Here is a 23,812-nt window from a genome sequence, read left to right on the forward strand (position 1 = left end):
ATCTAACCATCACGACTTGATAGGTTTCCCAGATTATACAAACAATATTAAAAAATATAAAACAATTATGATGCACACCAAAAATCGATGTGCACCATTCTCAATTTGTATTTGACAAGCTCGTTAAGAAGCTGAATGTCTCGTGCAAAAGAAGCGTTCTCAAGCACTGACGTCTTATATTAAATATAGAAAAAGTTTTCGACACAGTATGGTATGACGGTTTGATTCATAAACAATACAAAACTCCTGACTATCAGAAACGCTTAATACGCATATACACGAAAAGTAGGAGTTACTATGTTTCATTAAATACCACGAAAAATTCCAACTGGAATTCCTCAAGGCCGTTTCTCTATCCCAAAAATACAAAATACGCATTTACGCTGAAGATACAGCTATTTTAAGTGCCCATGGTCTTAAACCAATCGTGAAAAATCTACAAAAATATTTTTAGAGGTGAAAAATTAAAATCAACCGAATTAATGCAGAAAAAATATTTTCACAAAAATTTTACCACTTCTTCTGAATGAAGATGGCAGTAACAAAAAGTGAAAAACAAGCGTTAAATACCTGGACTTTAAGCTTAAATTTAATAAACATATTTTGGAACTACGCTCTAAAGGGCTTGCCGCCATTACGGCCTTCAACCTAACTATAAAAAATAGAATTTTAATATATAAACATTTAACAAGGCCCATTTTTTAAGATAAGCGTTAAACGATAATAAAGAGTGAGCCTTTCCATCATTTTGTTTCGTTTAATGATCGAGCTCTGCGAATTTCGGTCATAGTAGATTTAAAATTTCGAAGGCTTGAAAACATTTTTTTTGTTAACAAAAAGCGTCGCATTTCGAAACAAAAAAAGCGCATAATGGAACATAAATTTTAGAGCGGCACTAGTCACTCGCGTATATTGAGAAAAAACGACGTATACAAATTGTTTCATTCAAAGGTTTTTTTTAATTATGTTCAAGATAGTACAAACGCATATTCTTTAAATTATTTAAATATTTAAATATATGAGTATTTGTATAAATATTTAAATAAAGATCGGATCTATATCGCTGATTTTTTATGCGGTTTTATGTATATAAATTAAATTACTAGAAATAAATTTAATTTGATTTGATTATTAAACTTATTGAAATAAAATCTTTGCGTCTTGAAACAACAAATACAAAAACATTACACGAACTTCACAAAAAATTGCGACGCGAACTCGTTTTTAAGATAAGCGTTGAACAATAATAAAGGGTGTGCTTTCGAATATTTTGATTCGTTCAACGAACAAATTCTGCGAATTTCAATCATAGTAGATACGGCCGATAAACAATTCAACATTTCGAAGACATAAAAACATATTTTTTAGAAAAAGCGACTCATTATTTTGAATTTCGAAACAAAATAAAGGCGCATGGATTTTAGAGCGGCACTAGTCACTCAGGTACATTAAGAGAAAAACGACTACCTGTTTTGCACAAGTATATAAGATTTTTTCAAATTTCATTCGAGATAGTATAATCGATCAATTATTCGAATATTTATATAGTTAGAAATCTGGCAAATAATTCGAATAAAACACTAGTTGGAACGATGTTGATATATATGAAAAAAGCTGAGGGCCGAAAATGTTGCCCTGTGATACTTTTTTTCTTTGATTGAGATAGTACATTTTTTGTCGCTAATATGCTAATACATGAAAGAGTAACTAGCTTTGATTAGCTAATATATCAATCCATCTTTCCAGACAGTATCGAAAGCCTTTTCTATATCTAGAAGCGCCATGTCTGTATCTTTTCGGATATTATTTTTGTTAAATATAACTCGGAAACTATAGTGAGCTGGTGTGGCGTCAAATAGCACGATCTAAAACCAAATTCAAAACTTGGTATAATTTATTTACTGAAAGTAAATGAGATCACTCCAATATGTCTATTTTATATATATACATATGTCAATGCTTTTTTAAGATAAGTCACTCAAATATTTTTCTGAGCATTTTCCTTACCTAATTTTTGGATTGGAATAAACAAGAAACGGAGAAATGGCATACATTTAGATTTTTCAAGAGACTTGAGTGAACTACGCTAAGATTTTTTTACAACATATTATCCGGTGCAACTTTTTTAACGGTTGTTAGATATTGTGTATTCATATCTTACTTAAAAAGGGCGTAATAATTTATTTTATAATTGGTTGCTAGCATATATTTGCGAAACGATTTAGAGGTCTCATTAAATCATAAAATTTAATAAGACTTCGCAATCCCAATTTTTTTTATTTGAAAGTAATTCACTAGAGACCACTTTTTCCGATAACTCTGAGAAAAACGGATAATATTTCGAGCGCATATTACTTCACACAGTTATTCGTGCCTTAATCAACAATGTCTTAAAAACAAATTAGTTCATACAGAGTTATTAAAAAGTACAAAATGTCGGCTTTTTAATGGTTCAATTGACTCGTGCGAATAAATATAATGTATTGTACTCGATTAATAACCTTTCGCCATCGAAGTAATGCACACAGACCGCGATTGGCGTTCATTTATCAAGTTTTATCGGCACACTTCGAAAACTTTTCAAGACTCGGTCGCGAAGTGAAATATGAAGCGAACTGCGCAACAGAACACAAACCGTTTCGACAAATTAAAAAGCGATTAATCGCCGCCGTAACGATACCCTTTTGCCGACTTTGAAGCGGGGCTCGTAAATTATAAATTTTCCCAAGGCTGGGAAAATATTATCGATAAGGAAATAAAAAAATTCAGCTTACCTCGAAGCTAATTTTTCCGCCCTGCTTCTGCTTCATCGTGTTGAAGACGTAGTGAGCGTAGTTGGTAGCGTCTGAAACGAGTTAAATTGTATTTACGGCTGCGCATAAAAAATAAACAATCTTATTTAAATGTGAATATAAGAGAACAAAGAAAGAGAGAGAGAGATGAATAAAGCAACGAATCACAATATACGTATATGTATTCTATTTTCTGTAAACCATTAAATTCGCTATTCCTAATTGAATTTAGCCTCGGACGAATCTACAATTGAAACACATCTATAAAAACATACACACATATATAACGTAGACAAATTTTCATGTTATTAGTCCCTTGAATAAAAATAGTTCTTGCGTTTTTACATTATATTTATTTCAAAGGTTAAATTTGCATTGTGCGACCTAGTAATTATTGCTTAAAAATTCTACATTGACTAACGCGAGCAGTTTTGTCACTGTCAATTTTAACGTTGTGATTCTGTTCCATTATTTTTAGTAAAAATATAATTTCTTTTAACATATGTAATATTCTCTATAAACTACATTCACCTTTTAATTATAGATTTTTTGATACATATATTTGATTAACTTTAAATATTCATCCGTGAAATCAGAAAAAATAAGGAAATCAAAGATGATCGATTGGGATAATAATACATGATTATTATTTTAAAATATTTGGGTTTATATGAGATTTAGAACCAGGTCATGGACTTTTTAAATTGTCACAAATTTAGCTATTTGTGATATAAATTTGTAGTTCAATGTAAAATAGATACAGAAATCAACGAGTATAATACTCCGAAAATGTAAGACAAATCAAATCAATGAACCAATAAGAACTAACTATTTACAATAATGGTGTAATATGAACTGAAAAAAAAATATTTGTCAATTTAATTTATTTAATCCATTATTAATTAATTAAAGTATACCAGCACTATACGACCAGTGGTATATGGTCGGTGATTAATTCTGAAAGATCAAGGTTCGAATCCCATACGAACCTTTGAGTTTTTCAAGTTCTATCGTATCTGGAAGATCGGAATTAGTAATGATATTATTAAATTATATTTTTATGGCTTATCACAGATAGGGTTTTCCTAGATTTATCTAAATAAATCCAACTTTTAAACAGTCAATTTGGAAGCCATATTAATTTTTTTTAAAGAGTTCTTAAAATGTTCTCACAAATATATGTTTGTAATGCTTTGAAGAATAAATATATTTTACATAGTTAGTTGCATTAAAATGGTGATTATTACTTTACTTTTTATTTTTTTGAGAGATTTCCTGTAAATCAAAAAAAAATGTTTTGTATTTAAAAACATAATGTAATTAAGTTAAAAAATATTAAATTAATAAAAAAAAATTTAACAAATACAAAAATGTGACTGTGTTAATATGATATGGAAAAATATTTATAAGAATAGATTATAAAATAAACAGAATAAATCGGAATATCGTTACAACTCAAAACTGTGGTTTAATGATAATGTAAAAAATACTTTACAGAAAAAATATGAATTGTACAAAATATTTAAAATAATAAAAGCAAAACGAGTAGAATATAAAGTCTTAATTGAAAAATGTAAAACATACCAACAGTGTAAATATGACAGTCAAACCATTAAGAATATCTAAAAAGAAGCGGCATAAAAAGTCGATAGATGAAATAAAAAATGATCCAAATAAAATAATACAACTCAAACTCATTGATGGAAATAAATTTAAATAATCTCATATAATAGCAGAAAAATTAATACATATTACATTGAGAGTATAAAAGAGATTTTGAATTCAATACCTAAGTTTAATAATTTAGTGCAATATAGCAATTGAATTTCAATTTTCGTGTGAATTAATTTGATATGTAAAATAATAAAATATTTTATTATTGTAATTAGTTTATGCTGCTTCTAATCGTATTTCAATATTCCATTTCTATGATAAAACATATGCTGCAAATAGTTTTGAACGTAATCCAATTCCCTTTTACCGTTTGACATTAAGCCTTATAGATAGAATGAAAGAATGCGAACTGTGGTCCGCATTTTCACCGAGCACCATAATCGCCATGTGCGGCGAACTGATAAGCGGCTCTGCGATTGAAAATTATTTTGCTTATATGAATAAAATATTATACGAGTATTATTTACCTCCTTGGGGGAAAAACTGCGAGAAGATGTGCTTGAAACTGTCCTCGTCGACCATTCCCGTGGGGCATTCCTGCAAAGATAGTAAACATAATATAATAGCAATCGAAGCGATTACGAACGAAGGGACCAGAGTTTTCCCATTTGATTTATCGCGACTCCGTTTCCTTTCGTTTCGTTCCGCCGCTAGTCTTCCTTTGCCGTCGAGGGTAAAGGAGGAAATATGGAATCGGAGCACAATGGCTTTAACAGATTGGCTCGATGAGCTTTCGCATATTTCACCGCTGAATCCTGTCGTTTGCGAGTGTGCGAATCGAAAACTTCCAATAACCACCTTATCGTTCATTCTCTATACGAAATGGCGCTACGTCTACATTATTATTATCTTAATGCACTATTGCAACATAAATTATCGGGTTATCTGTAAACGTCTGACGATGCGTTCAAAATTTATCGTCGCATCGTACTAATCGCAAATCGTATATCATAGCGCTCAAACATAACTGAGAAGATCTTATCGATTTTAATCACGTTATCATAGTATTCACAAATAAAATTGAATAATGAATCAAAAAATTAGCTTCATTGTGTGTTTGATGCTGTATCGAAAATCTTGGAATGAATTCACCGATTAATCTATTTATGCACGTGATAGAACTTGAAAACGTAATGGTAAAATATATATATTTCAATCTTTACTCCAATGTATTGATTTTTATGGGATGACAAAAGAATATTTAAAAAATATTTAGTTTCGTTAGCATGCGGTGGCGCTGCTGTGCTGATAGGATTTAAAAGTGTAATATATCGGGTCAGTGAATATTTTTGGTCTTAACAACCATATATGTGGTCTAGTCGTGACATCGTATCACGTTAAAAAAATGATATTTGCAGAACTGAAATGGGTCATAGGTTGCCGAGCCCTGTTTTATATCATGCATCGCCGAAAAATCGCCGAGATGCATTTATGTGCAGAATCATTAGGCGTAGAGGTGCTGAAAATTGGAAGAGTTTTCGATCAGTTTCGACTCTATGGAATAATTTTGGATCTCTTGAAGCAAAAAATGATCATGCAATAGATAAAAATAATAAGTATGCTTACGATGGCTTAAGGAAAAAATAATATCTGCAGCCTTTTTAATGGATGTGAAGCTGTACGTTGTAAATCGAAAAATAAATGCACTATACCATATTTTCGTTAACACAGTCAATTCGAGAGCTATACATTGCCTCATTATTCATAATTGAGAAAGAGGTGGCTTTACGCCCATATTATTAACTCTAAAGCACACGATAGAGATTTACGTTCGATATACTTATCATTACTCCTGTTTATATTTTGAAAAAAAATATAGAAATTAAAATCATTGCTATATTTTTTATATTTAGCAATCAATCGGAGTAATAATACATTAACTTTATTTATTTTTTATTAAATCTTAAGTCATTTAAGAACAACATATAATTTTACTAGCGCCTATCAGTTAAATTATATATTCGCTAGTAGAAATATATATCTACTGGTCAAAATGTATCTGGACTTCACAAGTGAAAATATTACACATACACTGTAAAATAAATATTTTTTGATAAATCTTCCGTTGTAACCTGACAGGCGTAAGCCCAATGCGTTACAATGGGGGTAAATATGTAACAACTGAGTAAGTCAATCATATGTAAAACCACTAGACTAAAAGTCTAGGAATCGGTGACATATATATTAATAATTATAAATTATTATGTGTGATATAATTTATAGTCAGTAGATGTCACTGCAGTTAGGGCCGGTTTTTATAATAGCGCATTTTTTATAAATAAAAATTTGAGTGCCGCTACTGGGATTCGAACCCGCAACTTCGGAGTTACTAGTCTGAGACGCTACGGACTACACTATTCCGTCCTTAACTAACGTATATGAGTATCGTGTGCTTTAGAACTAATAGCAAGAGCGTAAACTCAAACTTGCCAACTTTTCTCAATTATAATTATTGATGAAATGCATAGATCTCGAACTGACTGTGTTAACGCAAATATGGTATAATTAAAGTTTTTAAAGAAATAAAACAGAATTTTGTATAGGGACGTCATTTTAGCTTTTTCCGGGGTAAGGGGGGAGCGGCAAAAGTTGGCCAGTTAATGATCGTTTCTTTAATATCTTAATTCTTTTAAGATTCATTTATTGTATTTCATTCAATTAAATGAAATTTTCTAGACGGATTCAAAGTAAATGAGCAAATGCCTCTATCTGCCCCCCCCCGCCCCAAAATGACGTTTTTGTTTAGAATCTACATCAAAAGCAATAAAATCGTACCGTTGCAGTGGCAACGCTAGGTTTTCTAGCGTACATGATTAAACTTTTTATAGCAATATAACGAATTAAAGTGAGAATCGAATAAAGCACATCTAAACCGAATTTCGACCAATAGGAGAGCGCAAAAAACAATTATCACATCTCAGATGTCAAAAATCCACGTCAAATTTGCTTTTAACGTGAATTTTTGACTTCTGAGAAGTGATAATTATTTTTGCGCCCTCCTATTGACCAAAATTCGGTTTGAATGCACTTTGACCAATACTCTTATTTCAGAAGTCCGTATTAATATCGGAAAGGATAGCTATAATATTTATTAAACATAGTGTAATATCAAAGTTCAGACAAACTTTTTTATTTTTCTTACTTCCACCTGAGAGTTAAGTTGTATTTAAGAGTTGACCTAACGAAAGTTCTAATTTAATTTAAATGATATTTTAATTTCATCAAACAAAAGACTACAACATGCTTTCTTGTTTTTTAATAAATAATAAAATATCAATAAAATAAACAATTTGGACGTTTTATGTGTAACGTAATAGATTTTCCCAATTTCAATCCCTCGAATTTCAAAAGTGATCTCCGAAGTAATAACGTTCTGCAGCTGTACGCGTCGAAAGTTTTATTAACATTTCTGGGGTTTAATTTCGAAAATGGTTTTCAGATGGGCTCGTCCAAATTTTACGTGCCTAGGTCTGCGGAATCCGCTGCAATCGACTGCCACGTTTGGTTAAAAAACAAAATTCCTCACGATCTGAAACTTTCCCATTCGTCCGAATTGTATTATCGACTAAATGAGATAAGTGATTTAATATTCTGAGTGCACTATCGTTTCGGTGCAATTCTGCGATATACGTATATTGCATCAACACGTGTTTGCCAGATTTCGGTCAGTCGAACCGCATCGATAACGTGACTGAATACGTGACATCCCGTTGACAGTGTAAAACGTAGAACCACTCGACACGTGGTGTTGTAAATTGCCAATTATTTCTATTGTTAGCTATATAAATAAAATATTTTTTGTATTTTATAAAAGCACAAGCTTCACTCGGAGTAGATTCAAACTCATTCTATTTTTTATACTAATTTATTTAAATAATTGGCTAGGTGTATATACAATATTTTTATTATGTTGTATTCGCGTATTCCAGTAGCACATAATTGGTCGTCAGCACGTCGCTTTTTAGCTCAACTTTCAACTAAAAAGTTGAAGGTTGAAAATGCCACAGTTGAACTAAAAATAGTATGATACGTGCAAATGTCGCGTCGCTATTGTTCGCATTTGAGATCGGTGTGGCAAAATTAAAAAAACAACAGCTTCACTTGGGTGTAGGGATTTAAATAATATCAAAATTTTTAATACCGGTATTACCAAGGAAAAAAACAGTTAATACCGGTATTGACATTAATATAATTATTTTATAAATAATGATGGTTTGACATATGATTAGATATCACTTTCATGATCTGATTCAGATATTAAAACATGTCTAACTAATTCATCTTCTCTTATTATTTCTTCGATATCATTAATATTTAAGTGTCAAACCCTTCTCCTACAAATGATTTTGACAAATTAATACTTCTGGATATGACGACAATATCTTTTGTAACCACTTTTGGCCATATCTAAAAAAAAAAAAAAATTCTTGACCGCGTAAATCGGGGGATGGGTGTACATTTTGATATTATTGATGTATTTATTTTACAGTCTGCATTTTTATATACATAGCACAAGTTTCTAATTAGATACAGTTTTACTTTATTTACTTTGACTCTAGTTATTAAAAAAAAGAGTTGTGAAGAAATTATAATTATAATTTATATTATTTTTAATAATTCTGATTTTTCGTCTAGGTTTGGAATAGGATTTAAGTCCTTGATATTTTAACTCATACCACTGACCTATCAATGTGATTTATTCTCACAAAAATTCATATTATGTATAATACATAATTATATATAAGACACATACATACATAAATGTAAGATGTGATTATTATAAAAATGTAAATTAGTTAATAAATTTCAGATCAAATGATTTTTTTTCTTATTATTATAGCAATTTATATCATATATTATATACGCAATATGCACGCATGTATAAAACCTTTTTTTTGCTTTAATAAATTTTATTTAATATTGCTATTGTATACATATGAATGATAAAATATTATTACATATGTATATATGTATATTATTCCATTAATTTTTATTAAAGCTGTATCAAAAAATAGTAAAAATTAAAAGAATAATATTAAATTCGTGAAACGTAATTTTATATTGAAATTACATTATTTTAATATTTTAGGAATTATTTAAGATTTTGTATGTGATTACCATTTATTACATATTAATACTTAGATATTGTATTACAAAAAATGCAATATTTAGTATTGAATTATCGACTATTAAGTGAAACATTACTAATTATTTATTGTAGTTCAAGTTGTGAGTGAGATCTAGGTGATTTGCGGTATTTTGATTTTAGCTTATTTGTCGAAGGCAAAGTTTTTGCTTTTACGTAAAAACGTTACTGCGAAGCTTTTAGTAGGATTTGCAGTGACTAGACATTTGTCGAATCAATTTATAATAAGTTTAATTTAATTTCTAGTATATCTACCGCTGGGGATTTTTACGGGGGCATTAAATAGTTTATTTGTGTAATCGCTCGTGAATATTTTATATGACTTTAACTTTAGGGAATAACTACTTTTGAAAGATTTTAATTTAATATGTAAAGATTTGACAATAAAAAATTGAGTTTAATAATTGAAATAAATTTAATTAATGTATATTAAATGTTTGCACGCCAAGCTCGTTCGAAAACATTACAATGCTCAAGAACACTTTTCCAGTGAACATTTTCCTGACAAACCCCTAAGCACATGTTGCAAAGCTCGATGTAGTTAGTCGGTTCCGAAATGTAAGCATTTAGTTACAAATTGTTCATCAGGCAACGTTGTATTGTTACGAAAAAGTTTATTTGTGAAGAGTAATTACAGTATTTTTACATGTTTTAGAAATAATTGATTTCAGCTGAGGAAAAAATGTGTAATTGATATTTGATGCCTGCACTACACTCTCTGGAAGTTGGCCAAGGTTGGCCAAGGACGGAAAATATAGTGGGCTACTTCGGGCCCGCTCTAAAATCTCTCGGAAGTTGTCCGAGGTTACCGAGAACGGGAGGTAAAGTGGGGGTAATTCAGTCGAATTGGCCAGCTTCGAGCGCCTCCAAACATTGTCGGCAAAAAGACCGAAGTCGGAGCTGTTCCTTCGAGCGCGAGCAGTGAGATACTTCCCCTTATGCTCTTTCGCGTGTTAAGTGACGAGAGTGAAAGAGATAATGATATGGTTTTTCGCAAACTGAAATAGAACGAGTAACTCGGTTTAATTTCAATATGCGCGTAGGCGTCCTATGGTTAACACGCATGTCAAGCGCTGCATCGTGGTCACGTGGTCAAGTTATAATACCACATGCTTATCGAGGATTTCAACAAACTCTTACTGAATATTTTAGGGCACCAAAAGGGATTAATTATATTTTTGATAGTATATTCTTCTAACAGATATCGTTATTATATTTTTTTCATATAAAATTAAATAATTAAAAAAAAATTAGTGGTAAATAGTTTTGTTAAAAAAATCGTTTCGAATATCCTTATGTATTTTCCTAGATCGGTTTATATAAATGTCACACCATAACGAATTCTTATTTAGAATCGATGGCGACAAATTCTAGGATAGTCACAGATGTTCGTATTCTGAATTTATGTTCGTCTTATGTCATTTTGCAAAAGCCGGCAAAGATTTTGCGTAAATTGAATATTTACGACCGAAAAGTTTTCACTGATATTGTATTGGTGAGTGCCCACACAAACTTTTATAATTATCAGTAGCGTAATTTTAATAATATGGCAATTTAAAAATTGCTTATTTGGCACATTTTTCGATCGCGCGCAAATATACCAGCTGTACGTGACAGCAGCCGCCGTGCGGACGTCTTTCACGGACGGCATATGAAATTTGTGGCCTCGACCTCAACCGACTTCATTTGAACTTCGGTTCGGACAACTTCCAGAGAATGTAGTGCAAGCATGAGACTATGATAAATAAATCTAATATGTAATAGTTATCATAATTCGATACCATCAGCTTTCGGATCTCTGTAGTACACAGGATAATACATTTCATTTCTCGGAACAGAGGATCATGATTTATTCTAAGCTGCTATCGAAAACGCAGACTTGACTTAACAGGTTCAATGTGCATGGAATATTATACTGTTTTTTTCCTTGTCGTGCCATTAACCACCTCGTGCCTCTCTTCGTGACACATGCAAGTAAACACGGAGGATACCTCGCGTGCTTAAAGTCGAAAGCGTATTTTTAATTATTAATTTCTGCAAGATTGATTTATTTGGCAATTCGCTGTCCTAGGGACTCGCAACATTTATTTGTGTTTATTGGCTTCGCCTTTTATTTTTTTAATTTAATTTGACTGTGGATCATAAATTGCTAAACTTTTAACGTGTGCTTCAGTCATCAATGCATCATTTATAACATGTATTTTACATAAAAATTTATGGTTTTGCTGCATGTTTTATAGTTCTACTGTGTTTTCAGAATAATAATTGAACTATATAAGCACAAAACATTAACACTAGAACACAAATATTTTTTTTAATATTATTTTTCCTTGAATAAAATGATAATGGTTTTAAATAAAATTTCAATAATTTGTAAATTCTTTAAAATTACGTTTAAGCAAATAAATATAAAAATACAGCCTTTTTAGGTTCATAATGTCTGGATATTGAAAGAAAGAATATAAATACACGATTGGCACAGAATAAAGGTTCGACATATTTTCATCGTTTCGCATTATCCTCTACAGTTTTTTTTTGTGCCGTATAAAAAATCCGCTTTCCTTTACACGCCTTCGACGCGATTTACAATCGCGATTCTCTTTCAATATTTTCTCGCATCCCCTCTTCCCGCTCCGGATGTAGCCGTCTGCCGCTTCGCCGCCAAAGTTGGCAACCCTGGCGTTCGCAAACGCACACATAGTTTGACGCGTGTTGACAAACGCTCCCGCAACAGTGTCGTCGGAGCGCTCGCTCGTCAAAGCTTTAAAGGGGAATTTTATGACGTCACTTTCGCGACTATACCGGCAAATTGAATAGGCACGACTTTCGCTAAACGATCTACCGAATCAGAAACGACTATTTAATTCCGAGCTCCCCCCCTCATTTACTAGGTAAAAAACCGTTACACGTAACCTTAAAACGAAAACGCTGTATGTCGATATCGGGGATGGTATCCTTTGAGGGGATATTTCAAAGGGTTCTTTTTTATCGCGGCATATGAAAAGCTTTTTATCTGTCTGCGAATAGACTGACGCGTTATGAGAGTAGTTTTCAAAAAAATAATCGCGGTCGAGCAAGTCTGGAATTAGCCAAGAGAGAATCTTACACAATCCATTATTCAACGTCACTCAAAAAGACTTTGGAGAGATACCAAGATGTAAATTAAAAGAGATGTTCTACGATGAGCTTTTCCCTCTTTGTTTCGACTCTGACTTCTCAAAGCTAAAAAAAATAAAGTACGAATTAATTTACGCTTGAATTGGTTTTATAACATAAATGTTTGTTTATAATTTACATATTTTATAACACTTTCATAAACCATTTATACAATTTTTAATTAAGTTTTATAAACAATTTTAGCAAACGTTGTTGTTGCTGTTTCGTGATACAAAATTGATTGTTTTTTAATGTTTACGGAGAGATTGTTAACTCGCATATATCATTAGTACTGATTTTCTCATTTTCAGTGCTTTTTTTATTTTAATTTACTACTTTATAATCCAACATCAATGTAAATTGCTATGTTATCTGCTTTACATTGATGTTGGTTTACTATCTGAATATTTTGTGAGATCCTCTAACCGTATTTATTTATAATACCTTTTTATAAATAGTTTAGAATTAATAATTTCCGTTTCCGACGATAATAAAGTTCCAACGGTGAACACAGTTTAATCCTTTCCTTATCGGTGTATAAGCCGCTTATCGAGACCGCAAGATTGCGAATTACTCGGCAAGCTAACTAAATACAATAAGATTTATAATCTCGACGGTCCAAATTTCTCGTTGACAATTCCGACGTCTGTTTTGTTATATTGCGTGGGATAGATAAATTCCCCTTTTGCGGCGAGACACCCGACATAAGGCGAGCGATAAAGCGGAATATTATTTGCGAGCATAACTCAGTCGAGTGCCAGGTGGGTATTCGCTCGTGTTTACCTTCTTCATTGCGAGATTAGGATTAACGGTCCAGACGGAAGGGAGAAGAAACGGTAATGTGTATATAAAGTTATACGCGTACATAGTTTTCGCGTGATGAACGGCGGCCGCATAACGACTGCGAAACGACATAAAACCCCTTTTTATTTATTGTACTTGGCGAATAAATCCCACCCTAATAAAATACAGCCTTAAAGGGTCGTCAATGATCAAATTTTAAACGCTTCGGGCCAAATAATAAAACGTAAACCTTTTCGAGTGCACCGGCGGTTTTATAATATTATACTTGTAAAAAATATATTTGCTTTAACGAAAACTTTTTTACAATTTAAACATAACGAGCACTCACTAATGCGTAGCAACTAGGGCATTGTTAATTATTCGCATGATGATCACTTCCTGTTGTAGGCGTATCGGCACGTGTCGATATTCTCCTTAGAGACATCAGTGTAACAGAGGGACGCCATTTCAGCTTTTTTCCAGGGGGGGGGGGGGGAAAGTTGGTCAGTTAGTTTCTATTTCATTAAGATTCATGGTATTTCATTAAATGATATACATTTATTGAACCAATTTAAATGACGTCTCTGTTTAGAAAATTTCAGGACCATTGTTGTCTATAATATATATATAAAAAAAATATAAAATCTGTTTTCGAACGACACTAATTCATTGCATAGGTGATAATGTTAAAGAAGTTGTAGATAACTTAAATAATTAATTTAGTACAATAGAAACATTATTAAAAATTGGAGGACCATCCGTAATACTTAGGATGAACTAGACAACAGAACGTAAAGGATGGAACCACACAAAAGTCCTCGTAACGTCCAGAAAAAAATATTTTAAATAAATAATACGCAATTATTCTCCGACGCATTGAAAGAATATTTCTTTGTTGCGAAACGGACACGGTAAACAATATATCACCGGAAGACAAAAAGCGCCATAAAACTATTATATACCCGTTGCACCATTCGACAAATATTATATTGAAATTAAAAATAAGAGGGTATCCGGCTCTTTTAAAAACACGCGGGTACCTGGTTCTGGTTCTGCCTGGGTCGGAAGCCCCATTTCCTTATAATAAAAACCAAGCATCTTGGACGATTAATCGCGGACGTCGTTTTCGTGTAGAGAGAATCTTCCCTTGCTCTCAAAAGTGATTCAGAGATCTTAAGTGGATTTATCTTAATTATGGCATTTTCCGACACTAAAAGATAGACGATTGACGGAAGCCTATCTTCAATAAGAATCTAAATAACTCCGAAGAGAGGAGTCCGTAATAGGTCGTAACAAGAACAGTTTATAGTAAATGCATTCATTTGGTAGTTAAATATATATATTCCCGTTGCATTATTCGACCTCGGAAGGATGTCCATTAAGTAATTGTCATTTTCTAGAGGCGTATACTTATTCGTTGGTTGAAGAAACGAGTGCAACAATTGACTGGATGCTCGCTGCATGGTTATGATTCGTCAGCGAGGTTTGCAATCCTTGATACTTAATGTTAGTCTCCATTGAGGAGAGAGAAGACACGGCCCGAGAAGAGACACAGTCAGATACGGCCTGAGACCAGAGACGACTCGAAGCCAGAGAAGGACTTCACTCCAGAAGAACCAACCCCCACTACAGTGTCGCTGCCACAATTACAAGACCTCTGAGTACCATCCACTGAACATCATCCTTCCGCCAGCTTCCCCACCACCGCTTGGAGAAGAACGATATTTGCCCGCCATAGTTGTCGCGATATATGTAATATTAACTAATAAATTATTATCAGTTTCCAATGGCGTCTTTCTGTCTGCAAAGTCACACCCCTTAGGGTTAGTAAACAGTAAACCGTAAAAGAATAATTGTAAATAAAAAAAATTGAAGAACATTGTAATTAAATATTAATGAAATTATGTAGAAAAATATGTTTATTATCTAGGATGAAAAATATGTTAAGTATTAATACAAAACCAAATCTTCAATGGTATTGTATTTATAAATTAGAAAATAATACAAAATAATCAACAATTTTTTTGCGCATGTGATTACTCGAAATCGAGCCGGTGATTGATAAACCCGTCTTAAATGTCGAGAAAGTCTCAATTACTCAACATTCTGCTGCGGTGGCGAAGCGATATGAACCTCCGAAACATTACAGCGCAATTTTACGACGCAAACGAAACACAAGAGCGCTTTATATCCCTTTAGTGCACAACAATCTCAAAGTTTGAAACGATTGCGTTATTTTACGGAGAGAAAAAATAAAATTTCCGTCGCCTCGCACGGTGGCGCCTAATTGAAGATGATATCTGAGGCAGTTTCGTCCGAAAGCGAGCATAACCGCCCCGCGTCGATCGCGATTAATTAAAACGTAATATAATATTTTTTTAAATATTTATCCTTCGAGCGCGGTTTAAATTCGGCTAATGGCCGATAAACGCGGCGTTCCGACTTAATTAATAATTAAAACCCAATTTCCCTACGCCCCCCGTGAGCTCGGATGATTAGCTTAAGCCGAATCAATTATGGATTGCGCCGCTAATTGAACGGCGAGACGCCATTTTGCCGATCGACTTGCGAAAAATGGCCGCGCGGTGGTTAACCTAAAAAGGTCATCGTCGCTGAAACATCGGCCATAAACTATGTCGAATGCAGAGATTTGCTGTTGAAACTCTAACGGCCGAATAGTTAACCAACGCGACCCTTTTTTCGAATTATTCATAAAATTAGTGTGGTATACGCGCTCAGATTTCCACCCTATACGCTCACGCGGCATATCTACATAGATTCTCGTGATGTGTCCGATTCAGACGTATGCCTATTCGCGGTTGGGTGAATTAAAGTCTAGCAGAAAAAAGCGCGTGGAAAAACATTTAGTGGTTTAATTCTACATATAAAATATATTATTTTTCATTACTATGAACAATTTTTATCATTATAACACATATTCACTTGATTCTCTAGCGGCTCTACTACTTATTGTATGATTATGCTATAACTAACGTTCATTAGTTACATGCTCAAGACAGACATAAGCCCAATACGTTACAACGAGGAAAATCTATCTGGGAAGTCTGGGAATCGGTGACATCTATATTAATAATTATAAATTATTATGTGTAATATAATTTATAACCAATAGATGTCACTACACCTGGGGCCGGTTTATTAATAATAGCACTTTTTTTATAAATAAAATTTTGAGTGCTGCGGCGAGGGCTCGAGCCCGCACCTCAAAGTTACTAGTCTGAGACGTTACGGACTACGCTATTCCGTCATTATAAAATAATCGATTGCGTCATATTCTTACAGTTTTGGATTAGCTATGCGTCTACTTTTCTGATAGATATATTAATTCCAAATATTAGTTAATAAGCATAAAGACAACACACACTATATATAATAATAATTGCATTTGTTTTGACTTATCGTGTTTGCAACAATTGAGAGACTTAGTTTTCTCCGCCATTTTCCATTATCTTCTTGTGTATTACTTTGTTTGATGCATTTTGAAATCTATGAAGCGTATAATTTCATATACACAATTTAATTAAAGTATTTATACTTTTGTAGCAGAACTCGCATGTACAATTATACTTTTCTTGTTTCCAGACCGTATCTAAAACCGAATTGTTATATACTTTGATGTATATTTTTTTAAAGCAGCTTTAGAACGTGGTCGTTATACTAATGAGTCGATTGTCATTACATGTTGCGTCGTTACGGTCCTTGCGGGATTGTCCTCGTTTTATATATTAAATTAAATAGTTGTGTCAGTTTATGTTTGCGTCGTCGCTTAGCAGCTTTTTAAATTAAATTTAAAATGTATACGGTTTAATTATGTTCTTGCATTTAGCTTCGTGAATAACATCTTCAACCTTCGATTTTAATATACTCGTAATTTCATTATATATAAGTAATAGATTTTATTATCATAATGGCGTGAATCGAGTGAAATCTTTAAAAAGTTTTTCATACATATGTTGATGATTCTTTACCAATTTTGAAGAATATATATTTCTTTTACATTTGTTATTTTTTGTGCTTAAAAATTATTCATACATGGAAATACTTTTTCATGCAATATTCGTAAATGTATGCTTGTTTTCTTATTCTTATTCGTTTTATTATTTAATTTATGCCGTGGTAACATTATTTACACGAATTTTCCCTAAAATATGAAAATTATTTGATACCGATACATAAAAATAACTCATCTTGAGGCTGTCGGCGCTTTCACGTTTTTCCTTAAGAAACCAACAAATAATTATACAGTTAATCATAATTTACACCTAATCAAGCAGGTTTTATAAAGGTAAATCTACTTTGATAAACTTTACCTCGTCAATTAATTAATATCTAAAGAGTTATTAATTTGAGTTTCAAATAAAAAAAATGTTTGATAAAAAAGTTTAGTATTAAAAGCATAGAATTTTTTTATTAATAAAAATTGGTATTAAATTACAACTCCGCTAGAAAATTAAATGTAAGAATGTTAAAATTGCAAACTAGTGACCCTATATTTATATATTTTACACCGAATTTGTGAAATTGCCTATTACATAAAATAGGCAAAAAAATTGCCTAATTCGTGAAAAATGCAACGCAACTGCCTAATACACGAACTAGGCAGAAAAGTTTGCCGAATACGTGTATTAGGCATGCCTATTACGTGTAATGGGTAAGAGACAGTAGCGCTTCGGTGGTGTTCTTCGAAACTAAATGATCTATCATTTAATTATATAAAAATAAATTAAATAAGTGACGTTTGTTTCCATTTAGGATGCCAAAAAAATCTAGAACTGTTTCTGAACTTAATCAAAGAAGACAAGTGGATTTAATTGACTTCCAAAGTGTATCTGACAAAGATTACAAATTTATATTGCACTGTAAAAAACAGCTTTTTAATTTGCCGCAATTTAAAAATAAAATACATATTTTGTTTATCAAATAATTAAGGAATGCTTAAGAATTCTATATTACAGCAAAAATTCAAATCTTAGTCATTAAAACCAAGGAATTACGAGCCTTAATAAGTAACGCGAAGATCAGAGGGCCCAGGTTATACCCTTAATTAACCCCTGAGTTAATATGACATAGACAAGTTAATATATGCTTGTGTAATATTAATGAATAGTGCATTAAAATTATTCGAAAGTAGAAAATAATTTACTTAAATCAACATATTGTATTTATATTTGAACAATTACACACAGTACATTCTTCCAAAAAATATTTTTATGGAGATACGATAGAAAATAATTAAATATACAGTTATTATCGAAAGTAAAAGGCTCAGAAATAAAAACTGAGCTATTACATATTTGTTGTAAAAATTGTGTAATAGAACGCTATGGTATACGACTGAAGTAAACGAATGCGACGCAATAAAATATAATATTTTCTTTTCATAATCCAATTTCGTCATAAAAGATCCTATCTTTTTCTATTAAACCAATCCTCGCTACGATCGCAATTGGAGTTTCTAAATATGTTTTATTTTTAACTCTTCGAATATTGGATTAAGTTATAGAATAAGTTTTGGGGAATCGCAAAATATAGTTTCAAACAAACATAATATTAATATATATAAAAAAAAACAATTACAGTATCAAGACTGTTTATTTTTATTTTAAAAATAATATAACATTGAGTACGAAGTTTTATTTTAATTTTTTTCTACTGCTTAGTATGCTCAAAAAAATATTACTACAAAAAAACTTTAGACTGAATCAAAATTAATTTAGATGAGATATAAAATCAATACTAGCCATTGCACAATATTAAATTGAAAATATGACACATTAAATTTGAATACAATATCTTAATTGGTTTACAAGTTATAGGGAATTTACTGAAAAAGATAATTGTTTGCGATTTTTCCGTGAGATCGCCCGGCCACCAAGCAAAGTTCGGCAAATAAATACCGGTCGTTAAGCTGTTAAGAAGCAAAATATAAAAAAATGATTTACCTGTTTAAACCCCCGGTATATGAGTTTAATCTCCTTTTTGGAAAACTTGGTCATGCTGGCCAGCTTGGCCAGCTCCTCGGGACGATGCCTTCCGCTAGGATACATAGTGTACTCATCCAAGTCGGTCTCTGTAAGCAAACGAACATTTTTAACACTTGAATGGACTGTACGCTTAACCCCTTCCCGACACCTGTTGTTCCCGAGACGAGCCACAGGTACGCCTACGTGTATATTTAATATCAACTCTCTCCGGCTCTTTCGCTTTTCGCATCCGATTAATATTCAACGATAATTATGCGCTTCTTGAACGTCACGTTTCGAGATAAACAAGCGTTGCATTTTTCATTAACGCATTACATTTAAGCGTTCAATTACTATTTAATTAAAGTTTTTTACTGTTACTGTAATATATTTATAATTTACACATTGAGAATTATCGAAATTAAAAGAAAACTATCGTGTTAATAATTTAATACTGTTGGAAAAAATATGATGAAATAGTTCTTATTATGTTTTCATATAATTCTGCAACAAAAATATGTATTTATCATTTCAACCACAATCAGGAATTCTTGTAATTTCCATGATCACAATGAATTTTTAAAAATTCGAGACGTTTTCATTGAAAATTATTGGGTGTGGAATCTTTTCGGCTCAAAATGAACATTAACAATTTCTCAAATACCGAATACAAAATCTGCTCTTTTCTGAGACAAAAAAAAACATTGTCAGTACTTGTATATATTATACATTGTGTCACAGTTGTTCTCGAGACGTTTTTAAGAAATGCGAGCGTACGCGTCGGACAAGACAGGGGATGATTATCGATTGTGGGAGTGAGAGGTGGCGACGGGACGGATGATGGATGCTGGATCGCCGTAAGGTCACCGTAAAGGGTGCGATTACGGTGCGCGAGCCGGGAAGCGACCGCTAACAACCCCGCGTTTTTCTCGCTTTTCAATATCCGGTCCATAATGCCCCGGGATTCGACCGACCCTCTCGCTGACAGCCTGCGCATTATTCTCCCGTCGAACTTCGTGAATACTTAATCTTAATTCGGGTAAGACGGTGTTAATAAATTTTGGGTAAATTACGGCATCCAATTTTTATCATCCATAGCACACTTGCTACGTTCAATGACTTTAGAAAAGCTATTGCATTCACAGAAAAAATAAGTATAAAAATACTATTTTATTATAACATATAAAATTTTTACTTTGTACAATGACTTTTTTACAATAATTTTTTTTTGTATTAATATTTTTTACAGAAAGTTTTGCTTTATTTGATTTTAATTCGCTTTTTTATAAAATATACGTAGTATATTTTAGACCGTCTTTGCCCCGCGCTTTTAGGAGCTCTGCGCGAATTTTTTTTATTTTTTTAAATATTCCAAGTCAAACATATTCGAACGCTTCGTCATTTACACTACGACAGCGACGATACCATATTACAATTTCTAAAAAGTACAACAAGTCTGAATTTTAACAAATAGAAGAGAGCAAAAAACTTCTTAGAAGTCAAAAATCAACGTCAAAAGCAATACTCCCGCAAAATAGCTATCATAATTAAAGAGAGTATTGGCCGTTATAAACAACAGCAAATATAATATAAAATTCAGGTAACAATGGTAGAAATTAAATCAACTAGATAAAATATACTAATTGGAGTTCGCCAAAGCATAATTTAAAAAATATATTTGAACATCCTAAAGCATTGTGTGAGGTATTTTAATGTCAAGCACACATACTGGGTATCAATATTAACTTAACAAAAAGCAAAGAACTTAGAAATGCAATAAAGGAATTAAAACAGGATTTTCATACAACTGGTGAACCAACGTATTGACCCACTGGTTCTAAAAAATGTCAGAACGGTAACAAACAGCTACCTAGATAAAAAAAGAGAGCCTTGAGTTAAGTTCTGATCATTCAGCAGTGATTTTGACTATGAATAACTATGAGAGAAATAGTATCAACTCTCACCAAGAAACGACAGATTGAAAAAGCTCCAGAGTAGAACTAAAAACAAGATTAAGCTGAATGTGTAATTAAAAATAAAACATCAACTCGAGAAAGATCATGAATACTATTTTAAGGACATACAAAAAGCAGCTTGAAACAATACTAAGGAACATAAGTCAGTAAGCAATAATTACACAATATAAATAAGTAATCTAGTAAATGAAAAAATGGCAAAGAGAATATGGCATCAAATCAGATTCCCTAATGATAAAAATATTGTAAATAATAAAGCGCAACAATTAAAATGAAAAATTCACAAACTACTCGTTACCGATCGTTCCCACTGCGACGGCGCCGACGCGATTTCATTGCTTTAAATGAAATTTTCTAGACAAATTCAAAGTGGGAGAGCAAATGCCCCTATCTGCTCCCCCCCCCCACCCGCCCCAAAATGACGTTTTTATTTTAAAATCTACATCAAAAGCAATAAAATCGTACCGTTGCAGTGGCAACGCTAGCGTTCATAATTAGACTTTTTATAGCAATATTACGACTTAAAGTGAGAATCGAATAAAGCACATCTAAACCGAATTTTGACCAATAGGAGAGCGCAAAAAACAATTATCACATCTCAGATGTCAAAAATCCACGTCAAAAGCAATAAAATCGTGCCGTCGCCGTCGCAGTGGGAACGCTCGTAAACGAGCGTCCCCACTGCGACGGCGCCGACACGATTTTATTGCTTTTGACGTGAATTTTTGACTTCTGAGAAGTGATAATTATTTTTGCGCCCTCCTATTGACCAAAATTCGGTTTGAATACACTTTGATCAATACTCTCATATTATAAGTCCGTAGTAATTTCAGTAAGAATAGCTATAATATTTTTTAAATATAGTGTAATATCCAAGTTCAGACAAATTATGAAGCAATAATAGTTTTAAGATGCTTTAATAATTAAAAAAAATAAGGCAAAAACGATCAAAGACGATGATTTTTTAGACTTATTTTTCCAAAAAAAGGAAAATCTGGCGCCGGTATTTTCAATAATATTTTTCCGACAATATAATAAATTAATATAAATGAGGAAATAAATGGGATCAAAAGGTTTTTGTACATAGGTGTTTAATTGATTTTTATTAGTATTCTCATACAACACAATAAAGGATCAGCGTACAAAATATTTTTAGAAGTACCTGCGAGCCAGGAAGATTGTTTAAAGGTCTCGTATTATTTGAAACACAAGCTATACATTAACAGACAGAAAAATAATTGGTTATATATGTCGGAAACTTTATTTTTAATTTGACATGTTTGTTTATTAAGTTTTAAAAAAAAACACATCTTAGAATCCTTAATTTTTTTCACGAAATTCGCATACATTTATCAACATTCAACAATATATATTTAGCAGTATTTAGTTCGACTTTGGTATTTTTTATTATCAATTAATAAAGATAATACCGATATTGACTGTTTTATCTCTCGGTAATACCGGTTTTGAAAAATCTAGTATTATTATAATCCCTAGTTGTACGTCAACAATCGCCGTAGACAATTGTAGTTATCCAACGGTCAAGCCCGGACACACTTTAAAAAAGTTATTTTGCGTTGTATAAATTAAACATTATGAAACCCTCAAACTTGGCTAAATAATAATTGCAAGCTTTTATTGTGATAAGCTAAATTAACAGATAGTTCGAATAGTTTTTAGCACGACAATACGCATCCCCATGTGGTGAAATTAGCTTTTGATAAAATCAAAGAACTTGACTGGAAGGTTTTATCTCAACCACCTTATGCTCCAAACCTTGCTCCTTCCAACTACACTTATGTGTATAAGGGGCTCTCAAAATATTTGTAATCAAAGTCTCTCACATTTTATGCTAATGGAATTAAAAAATGACCCATAATTATAAATTTTATATTTATATGAAAATTATATTTGGAAAAATTAAATTAAAATTAAGATTTAAAAGTGATTTTTTGTTTCATTAAAAAAACGATCACCTAATTAAAATATTTTTTTTTTAATATAGTGGTTGTGCTGGGTATTGTTTACGAAATAGCTACGTAACTAAGTTAAACTAACTTAACTCAAAGCGACAGTTCATATTATTGTATTAGGTTCTAAATCATACAGGTTTTTGTCGATATTCGAACGGTGATTTCCTGGAACTCGACCTAGTTTATTTGGTTTATTATCCAACATCATTAGGAAGGAGCAACGCGTCCGATACATTAGCGAGATATCAGATTATCCGATATCATTGGGGCCGTCCGCCGTCGAACTTCATGAATGGTTAATCTCATTTCGGGCGTTAATAAATTGTGC

The 23,812-nt window shown here is 32.2% G+C and overlaps 1 protein-coding gene across 2 annotated transcripts in view; it reads right to left on the reverse strand.

Moving 5' to 3' along the window:
- Window positions 1–23,812, reverse strand: part of LOC148230230 (Kv channel-interacting protein 4-like) — a 126,307-nt gene that overhangs the window by 56,050 nt on the left and 46,445 nt on the right. For both annotated transcript variants that reach the window (XM_088198739.1, XM_088198740.1), the window contains exons 3-5: window positions 19,515–19,642; window positions 4,934–5,003; window positions 2,775–2,845 (exon numbers count right to left, since the gene is read on the reverse strand). In XM_088198739.1, the coding sequence (XP_088054865.1) occupies window positions 2,775–2,845; window positions 4,934–5,003; window positions 19,515–19,642 (269 nt within the window). The remainder of the gene's footprint in view (window positions 1–2,774; window positions 2,846–4,933; window positions 5,004–19,514; window positions 19,643–23,812) is intronic.

Source organism: Plectrocnemia conspersa, unplaced genomic scaffold, assembly GCF_051122295.1.
Source record: "Plectrocnemia conspersa isolate PC_06_02 unplaced genomic scaffold, ASM5112229v1 ptg000011l, whole genome shotgun sequence".
Taxonomy (NCBI): Eukaryota; Metazoa; Arthropoda; class Insecta; order Trichoptera; family Polycentropodidae; genus Plectrocnemia; species Plectrocnemia conspersa.